Here is a 10,200-nt window from a genome sequence, read left to right on the forward strand (position 1 = left end):
AGGAGAATGAGATAGGGCACAAGAGAGGCAAAGAGATTGACATTGGAGAGGAGAGGAGAGGGGGAGAGATGGAGAAGATAGGTGGCAGTGGGTGTGAAAAAAAAGAAGAGATGGAAAGTGTTGGACTGTTGAAACAGCAAGAGAGAAAGAGAGAGAGATAGAGAGAGAGAGAATCAGCAATGGGTCGATAGAGCCACAGAATTGACTTTAAAACTGGCCTATCAGTCGGACAGCGACTCATCTATCATCCAATTTACTCTCTATCTAACCATATATCTGTGACTACTCATTCACTTACAGCACCAGGAGCACTGTGCTGACCAAGCCAAGCAACCACACAAACACACACACACACACACACACACACACACACACACACACACATATATTTTTTGTAAACTGTGTGAGCTCATAATAAACAGGATAGTGCATGCATGTAACTGGCTGACATCTTGAAATGCAAAATGGTTAAGGGTGTATGTGGGTGCACACAGGTGAGCAGTGAACACACAGGAAACAAGGAGCACACACACACATAAACACACGCGCGCACACACACACGCACGCACACACACGCACGCACACAATTAAGGACATAATCTCTAGAGGAATTCCAACAATGTGTATTCCCTGCCATTCACTTTTAGCAGCTGAATAACAGGCACACACACAATAAGTGCAGGCTATCCCTGTCCCAGCCATGTTGATGCAAGCGAACTCTTAACCTGGATTCATCCCAGGTAAGAAACCTGTTCTTACTTGACTCTTTCAGCTTTCCTTTCCTTTCCTTTCCTCCCACCCTCCCTCCCTTCCTTCCAGCAGCATTCCTCCCCTCCGTGGTTACACCTAATGACCGCTATCTCTTTCCCTCTTTGCCCTCCATCACTTCCTCGCCAGCGCGTTAATCACTCCAGCACATGGGCCCCGGGGCCCGGTGGTTAAAATAAGCCCCTCCTGACACTTCCACTGGCAGATTAACACGACAGCATTAACAGGTGCCACTGCTATTCTGTTTAGACACACATGCGGACTCAATGAAACCGCCGCTTCCCACGACTAGACGCAGTGCTGCATGCGGCAGCTCCGGGGCTTGATGAGCCTGATGCTGCACAGGATTGGAAACAGTTAAATCCCTGTTGTGTGTGTGTGTGTATGTGTGTGTGTATGTGTCCTTTTTTGCAAAGGAGAGGAGAAAATAAAACATAAAGCCACTTACAACACTCGCAGATGCCTCAGTCCTGCAAAATCCGCCTTGGTGATTTTAGTGAGGTTGTTTGCATTCAGATCCCTAAACAGAGAAATTGGCACAGACAGAAAAATCAGTACATGAGATATGATATGTCATTTAAACAAGGACAAAGCTGGTGAGCAATTCGACTGAAGGGCTTTTAAAAAAACAAAAAAAAAACTTGAGGCCAATGCAGAAAAAATGTCATTTGAGAAATTGAGAGGAGCTGTGGCTGCTGCGCTACAGGGCAAATTTTAATTTCATCAAGGGGTCTTTGCCTAATAAAACAGCGGCCTGTTTAACTCAAAGCCCACTTGTCCAAATCCGTTTTTGATTAACTTGCTGGTCCCCAGACAAACCGATGTGGTCTACGGAGGCAGTGCTAATGCAACAGTGCGAAACCACCAGCACAACCACAGCAGTGCCCCCAACTTCAGCTCCGCGATCAGCAATAACGTGTCTTCACATTAAACACGAGCAATACGCACTCTACTGTTTGCATTAACGTGAACTAAAATTCACATCAGTTGGATTTATTGGCATTTACAGTTAAAAGTGAGGTGCATTTTTTTTTTTTTACATGTTAGTCCTCATGTTAAACTCTGCGCTATTACGCTGTGGTCCCAAATCAATAAAAAATCCACTAATACACAGTAAGAATGTATTTTTTAAAAGGACTGAATATACAAATGAAACAATTAAAGTATTAAGCTAATCAAAATTTCAAGATAGTTTGATAGAGATATTTAGCAAAGCAAATACTAGAAAGTATAACAAGGTCTCCTTAAACTCTTAAAAACCCTTCAGGAGAATCACACCTTTATTATTAGAGATTAAATATACTATTGAAAATACCAAAGTATGATAGGGTCCATGCACACTTGTTAATCAGCATCATTAACACGTAAAGTCACTTTGATATTAATATTAAACGATATTCTAGTGTTTTTTCTCTGTGAAGTGAATCCAAAGATATATGCGTATAAATCCAAACTGCGCGGTGAAAGCCCCCCCTCCCCCCCGTTACTTACAGTCTCTCCGTGTTGCGAGGTATGTTCCTGGGCACGCTGCGGAGCCCTTGGCCGTGACAGTCCACTGTAGTACCGGTGCAGGAGCACTGGGCCGGGCAGGGTTGGCCGTCCGCTCCGCCGGACAGGACCAGAACAGCCACCAGCAGCCCCAGCGCAGACGCCGGGGAGCGGCCAGGGCCAACGGGGCTCAGAGCTCCCACCATCACTGCGGCAAGTGGGGGCAAATATGAGACCCACAAAATACTGAGAAAATACAAGGGCGTTAAGAAATAAAAGCCCCGAAATCCCTGAAAGAGCTCACCAAACTCTGCACGCAACGGGATGCCGTCCTCCTTCTCGCTGTCCTCCTTTTTTCAGACGTATGTTTCTGAAATGTCTCGTCCTAAATTTACATTTGGGTCCTCTTAGTGGGGTTTCGATGTGTGAAGGATTGTGAAACGGGTGTTTGGTGCCCCTGGGCAGGGAGAGGGGAGGTCGACGAGGCGGTGGACCGGCTCTCTGGCTGCGCTACAGCGGCGCAAACTTCCACATGTCCCCGGCATGCAGTGCCCAAATCCCCCCGGTTGTGTGTTGTGTCTATATGTGTGTATATGTGCGTGTGCGGAGCCAAGCCAGTGAAACACCTCGATGCTTGATCTGATCCAGAGAAACACACTCTCACACACACTTTAGTGCACACACACACACTCCAGGTGAGGCTGTCTTGGTTATTAATTCACAACACGCGTCCGGCGAGGAAGCAGCGGCAGCGCTCTGTTTTTTCCCAAAAGCTCAGCAGAGGTCACCGTGGTGGGAAGATATTGATTCCGATCAGATCAAATATCAATTGCCGGTCAGTGGCAAGGGTGTAGGCAATGTGAGGGAGGAAAAAAATCCCCGTGAAAGACCAGCGCGCAATACTATAATCCAACTCTGCGTGGTGCGTCAAAGCGCTGCTCCCGAGAGTGTGTGATAGAGAGAGAGAGAGAGAAAGGGAGAGAGAGACGGGAGCGGGCACGTCTGCTACGGCGTCTGTCCAGGCAACTCTCTCTCTCTCTCTCTCTCTCTCTCTCTCTCTCTCTCTCTCTCTCTCTCTCTCTCTCTCTCTCTCTCTCTTTCTGTCTGTCTGTCTCGTTCACACTCACACAAACACACACGCGCGCACTGCGTTTTCCCTCAAGGTAGCAGCAGGTTTCCAACTGGCCGTCAGTGAAACAGCAGCAACAGTTTGACCTCGGAAAAGGGGACTCTCATTCTCACTGCAGTGTCCCGGTCACCTGATGCTTTGTTTATCCGGCCTCAGGAAGGCGACAGAGATTCTCGGTGAAATCTAGATGTGGACAAAATGGGGAAGACCCGTCTGATTCTTGAATTTTCATGGTTTAACAAAGGATGAAGTGCTGTATCTAAGATACAGTGTTGCTCTTTTAGCAAGTCTAGGACACCTGTCTCATGATGCACTCATACTGGCTGTGACTGGGATCCAGCTGTGATATTATCATAATAGCATTAGCCCTCTGCTGTCCAGTCACTGCATATTAAAAGTCAAATCAAGTTATCATTAATCATCATAAATAGGAAGAGTTTTCAATTTGAATTAAAGGACGGGTTCATAATTTTTCGAATCTTTCATGAAACAACAGTCAGGTGCCCAAATGAACTTTGACTCATGTTTTTCTTGCCATAATCATTCCTCATGTTCATACTGGCTAATATGAAGCTTCAGCCGTCCAAATGAGTCAAATCAAGTAGATCTCTTTCAAAGTTACAGCCCTTTTAGTGCCAAACTCACTCCTTTTGTTATCCTTCCACTGCAGCTGAACAGGAAAACACTGTCTGGGGAAACACAGAGGGAATTTTATGCTAAAACTGTGGAATATATCCACTTTATTTGACTAACTCAGGCAGCTGAGGCTTCATATTATCTTCAGATAAACTTTTAAATTCATTTTTGCTCAAAACATGGATTTTGTCCCTCATCACTTACATTATAAGCACATCTGGAGAGGATGTTTTAATAGCCATTATGAGCAGGAGGAATGATTACAGCAAGCAAAGCTGTTTCAGTATTCATATGAACAACTGACTATTGTTTTAAGAAAGACTTGAAAGATTGTGAACCTATCCTTTAAGGGTAAACAAACTGATATATCGAGATTATGGTACATGAAAAACTGATGAGACAGATTGTGTAAGTCTTTTCAGCATTCATATTAAATTTTCAAAAACTTTTGGGTGAAAGTCAACAAATCTACAACGCAATACAAAAAAGCAGTTGCAACCTATTAATTGATTGGGACACAGATTTTCCACTTAGATTTGCCAATGCATATGCTACTACTGAGTAAACATTACACAGTATGCTCTGTACTAATCAGTTATTGTGACTTCAAGCCAGAAACAGGTCAATTGTGTTCAGTTTGTCTATTTTTTTTCTTTATTTATGCCTTTGATTTGCCATAATTCCTCAAATTTACAACATGCTGGACAAGAAGCCTTCAGTTTTGGTTTAATGGGTAATTAGTGCAATTTACAAATAATAATGGGGTGGCTGTGGCTCAGGAGGTACTAATCAGAAGATAGGCGGTTTGATTCCCAGCTCTTCCAGTCCACATGTTGAAGTGTCTTTGGGCAGGATACTGAACCCCAAATTGCTCCCAATGGTTGCACCATCAGTGTGTGTGTGAATGAATAGATCCTACTGATGAGCAGGTTGGTACCTTCCATGGCAGCCCCTGCCATCACTTTATGAATGTATGTGTGAATGGGTGAATGTGGCTTGTAGTGTAAAGTACTTTGAGTGGTCAGACGACTAGAGAGGGGCTATGTAAGTGCAGTCCATTTACCATTCATCTGTGGTTACTCAGTACCTCTCATCATCAGATGCCACTCAGGACAGACAACTTACATTTTAAACTTATAAACTTACATTTTAAAGGGATGTTACTGAAATAATTTCAATATCACAATATCATCAGACCGTTTGAAGGCTCAGGTGTCCTGCAGGTGTCTGAGGTTGAAATAAAAGGAAGGTCGTGCCCTTGCTGTTGAAAACAGTCGGCCTCTTAATATTAGGAGTGACTCCAAAATTTAATGTTTTGGTTTTTGTACATGCATGACTTCCTGTAATGTAACACTTTGTGTTCTTTTTCTGTGTTGCTTGTTTTTACAAATCTGATTTTAACCTTGTCTTCAAAAATTGAACAGGACTTTGTGTTGTTTTGAAATGTATTTTATAAATGAGCTGACTTAAAATAACCTCAGTACTAAATTCCAGTCCTAACTGGAATTTTATAGTTAGATTATATAAACATTACATAAATATTATAGTGGTTCTTCATTAGGGATCAGTGATGTACATACAGTATCTCAAGGAGATGACAAATCTGTGGTGAGGACTGTCTTCTTCTTCTCCTCCCCTCTCTCTCCCAATCCCTCTCTGGCTCCCAAGACAGACTACAAACAGCTGTGTGTGATTGAAATGCTGATGTGTACTCTGTGTGTGTGTGTGTGTGTGTGTGTTTTATACTGGTCCCCGTCTCCCCCTCTTTCCCCACCCCACCCCTCACACAAACACACAACCCCACAGACTCATACAATCAGAGAATGTACTTGAAGGAACTACCATATCCCAAATCTGAAATCTTTGTTTTTCTTTTTTAGGGAGTTGAGGGCAGAGAAAGGAAGGATAAGAATTATAATATGACTGAACAAAAGGGAGGAGACAGAGGAAAGACAACGGAAATGTGGAGGAGAGAGAGGGGGAGGAGGAGGAGGAGGAGGGGTGCACATGCCGGTCATTGATGGTGGTGAATCATAGCTGAAGTGAGGGAAGTGAAAAAGAAGAAAGGAAGCACAGGGGAGGAGATGGAGAGAGAGGAGATAGAGAGTGACCCCTATCTCCTGCAATACAACAAGGCTCCAGGGCACACGGCCTGTTTAGACACAGCCTAACCTGACCTGCCCCCCCCACCTCCCACCCCTCCACACACACACACACACACCTGAGTGACTGCCTCCGATTACACCTTAAACCCAGGCCAAGCTACAAGACACTTTAAATCTTGCCATGGGCAGTGCAGACTAAGTGAATGGTTTTCAGGCTTACTTCTGTAAGCGATCTGTTAAAGATGGCTGTCACTGCTCAGTTTTGCAATTTTGTCTGTCATTTGTTTTTAGCTAAGCCAGTGGCACACGGCTCTATTGGTCACAATTGAGCCAGACCACCATGTTGGTCCAGAGTGAAATATCTCAACTGTTTGATCAACTGTCATGAAATTTTGAACAGACATTCATGGTGCCCAGAAGATGAATCCTACTGATTTTTGTGATCCCCTGACTTTTCCTGTAGTGCCCCCATGTGGATGATATTGTTGTTAAAATGCCTCAATAACTATTGGATGGATTGTCTTGAAATTTGGTACAGATATGTTGCTCAGGCTTTTCCATCTACAGTCACCATCAGGTCATTGAGTTCATTTATCCAGTGAAATTTCTAAACAGCTAGCTCATACATGGATTGGCACAAAATTTGACACACATATCCAAGTTCCCAGAGGATGCATCCTAATGACTTTGCTGACTTTTCAACACCACCATCAGATCAAAATTGCAGTTTGTCCAGTATTTTGCTATGACCAAATACCTTCAAACTAACATTTCCATCAGCCTCATCTGTACTTTGTGTTTAGTGCTAAATAGCAAATGTGAGCATACTAGCATACAAAACTAAGATAATGTAGATGGTAAACATTATATGTGCAAAACAACAGCATTGTTGTTCCGAGAATGTTATGTAGCTCAAAGCACCATTGTACAAAAGTACAACCTCATAAAGTTGCTAGCATGGCTGTAGACTTTTACTGTAAAGTCAATGAAAAAATACACATTTTGGCTTTTTGAGCTTACAGTTCAGATAGCAATAGCCTAATAGTGATCAGAACATTTGACCCTAAAATGGCTTCGAACCTTGACATCTCACTAGTTAGAAAATAATCTACTGGATGTCTAAGTGGAGAATTAAGTGAAACGGGCTGCATCAGCAAATCAAAAGCCTGTTACACAGTGAATAATTTGTGTATGTTACAAGGTCATTACATTTAATATTCTATTATAATAATATGACATGGTATGGCACTATGATACACTTTAAAACCTTTTTTGCTTGAATAAATGCAAAATAAGTAAAGTAGCTGGTAACTATCCTGAAATCTTTACACAAAGCAAAAATTATCTATTTTTAAATGATCATTTATGATGATCATTGATTTAAATGATCATCTATTGTCATGAAATTGTTACATGCTGCTGTTATGATGAGAAAATGTCTTTAACCCTCCAGGTAACATGAACAAAGATCTTATTATGTTTCTGAAATGACAAAGTTAGATGACTTTGGCATTGTCAGTGAAGACAGGTGTGACCTGACAAACTAGAATAACAGAAACAGAGTGTGGCATCTTCAACCACAGTGATCCATTTTTAGAGTTTTACCACACTTGTCCATACCAATAGATGTAAATGACATTCAATTTAAAAATAATTCTCATATTAGTGCTAAGGTGTCAAATAACGAACTGCAGTTACCATTTTTTAAAGTATCATCCTTTTGCCAAGGCTCTGGCTCACTTCAGAGGACAGGTCTTGTCAAGCTCCCAATTTGTGTTAAAGTCCAACTGAAATCACTTTTAATCTCCACTCTTTGCAGTCAAAAATAATGTCAACGTGTTTTTAAAAATAGCTTTGCATTATTAGAATGAAGACAAAAGGTCTTTGAAGAAATATCACAAATGCTCCTTTTCTAACTGGTTTGAAGTGACATTTTCAGGTACATTTACATGTTGTTTAATATGCTGCAACTGAGCAGCTAATTAGCTATCTAGTCTGATAACTGATGTTAGTGGTGCACTTTTCCCCAGTGAATGTTTGTTTGGTGGCTTGCTCAGCAAGCTAAAGTGCAGGGCAAGATGTGCGTTCATGTTTGTAAGTTAGATAAGAAGGAAACTTCAGCAGGAAAGCTAATGAGGGCTGTTGCTCAGAGTCTGTGGCTCTTGTGTTGTGTAGCAGGATGCTATCAGGCTCAGTGTAAGCGTCTGCTCTGCCGATGATTGGGATGCCACATTACTGTTTTATGCAAGATTTGATTTGCTGTATCAAAATAAGGACTCAGCTGTGTGAACGGATAACAGTTTGGTATTTAATTGAAATAATGTAAAAAAAAAAAAAAAAAAAAAATTTAAAAAAAGGGGGGAGGCACCATAATGAAATAAAGTAATTTATCATAGAAATGTGTGTTTGGTTTCTATTTTTTTTCCCCAAAGGAGAACACAAGTGATTTACAGAGCAGATATGTATGCTGTAGTAGACAAAAAGTAATTCAATTCCATTTGGACTTGCAAACTGTGTTTTGTGGTCTGGGCCTATAAAAATGATCATAAGTGAAGATCACCTGTAGAGCTCAGAAGCAGTAGCTAGAGTTATTTGTACCAGTGAGCAAGTGAGCTGCAGTAAATGCCTTTCCTTTTAATTTCAGACATAGTTGGCTGTAAATTTTACAGAGAATGATTGAATAAATGTTTTTTTTTTTTTTTTTTTAATTTCCTGTTGCACCATTGAAATGGCCCATCCTATGTTGGATTACATACAATAATACCACATGTAAATAAAGACTTCCTTCAGTTGAAATTTACATTGAAAAGAAGGACAAATCATTGCACCACAAACTATGCAAGCATTTTTCCTAAACAAAAGAACTGGAAGCTTGCAGCAATTATGAAGTCAAATGTTACAATAAAGCCTCATTCATCTGCTTCTTTTTTCCCTTGAGTATACAGTTTCAGGAACAGTCTAAAATACCCTCTGATGCTGAGTTTGGCAGGTTAGAAGGGTTGCAGAGCTGCTAATGAGAAGTGAATCTGTCTGTCGGCTGTGATGTTGGTACTGCTCAATCTAGCCTGTTGATTTAGGAGCTGTTTGTGTTATCTTTGGTTTATGGCCATGCAGTAAAGCTAGAGGTGTGGGGGTTAGTCTGTGTGTGTGTGTGTGTGTGTGTGTGTGTTTGAGTGTGTGTGTGTGTGTGTGTGTGTGTGTGTGTGTGTGTGTGTGTGTGTGTGTGTGTGCAGAGGTCAGTTCAGCCACCTGGCCTCTGGACAGCTGCTACTGAGACACATGCTGCTCAGAGCTCATCCTACTGTACACACACACACATGCAAATATTCATGTATTCACAGACACAAGTTCACACAGTGCAGCAGACAGACAGCCACAGAGACAGTCAGAATTTCAAACACTTAACCACATCTATGTATTAATTGACCACATTAATCAAAGCTGCTGTGGGTTTGTCTTAATCAGATCCACGTTGTTTGTGTGTGTGCTGCCTGATAATCACATCATTAAAAACCAATGATGTTTGTGTTTGGACTGGCACTGTCAACACAGAGCCTGGTTACACAGCTGCACTGAGACAGACAGACAGACACACACACACACACACACACACACACACACAAAAGGATGAACACACAGAGCCACACCAAAACACACAAACAGCAACATTAAAAAAACAAAACCTTGTCCTCCTGTCTCGAATTCCTTTCACTCCCAGCTGCCAGTTTCGTGCTGATGTGATCTGTCCATGAAGTGTATTGAAACTGGATTGAGGCCTCGAGGTGTTTGAGGGTTGTGATGGGATTGAGAGACTGTTGTCTGTCTCACACACCCAGCCGCTAAGGCCCGGGGAGATGCTGAGAAGGTGAACAGGATCTCATGAAGGGAGGATTTCTCTGGTATGTAGGAAACTCTATGTTCCTCTGCCACTGCAGGAAGGTGTGTCTGGTTTCACATGTCAGGTGTGTGTGTTGTCGTTGAGTGTGTGTGTGTGGGGGGAAATAATTCATCATTACATGTCATCTGAAAGACAAAGAGACAGAAGTGATCTAAAAGTGCAACAGGGCTACTTAT

General features: G+C 42.1%; 1 protein-coding gene across 4 annotated transcripts in view; it reads right to left on the reverse strand.

The window, feature by feature from the left end:
* Positions 1-3,278, reverse strand: part of slit2 (slit homolog 2 (Drosophila)) — a 95,458-nt gene extending 92,180 nt beyond the window's left edge. For 2 of the 4 annotated variants that reach the window (XM_044346864.1, XM_044346865.1), the window contains exons 1-3: positions 2,561-3,278; positions 2,260-2,464; positions 1,217-1,288 (exon numbers count right to left, since the gene is read on the reverse strand). In XM_044346864.1, the coding sequence (XP_044202799.1) occupies positions 1,217-1,288; positions 2,260-2,462 (275 nt within the window). In that variant the 5' untranslated portion in view covers positions 2,463-2,464; positions 2,561-3,278. The remainder of the gene's footprint in view (positions 1-1,216; positions 1,289-2,259; positions 2,465-2,560) is intronic. The other 2 variants (XM_044346863.1, XM_044346862.1) reach the window with 1 other exon arrangement.
* Between the last annotated feature and the right edge of the window lie 6,922 nt (positions 3,279-10,200).

Source organism: Thunnus albacares, chromosome 3 (genome assembly GCF_914725855.1).
Source record: "Thunnus albacares chromosome 3, fThuAlb1.1, whole genome shotgun sequence".
NCBI lineage: Eukaryota > Metazoa > Chordata > Actinopteri > Scombriformes > Scombridae > Thunnus > Thunnus albacares.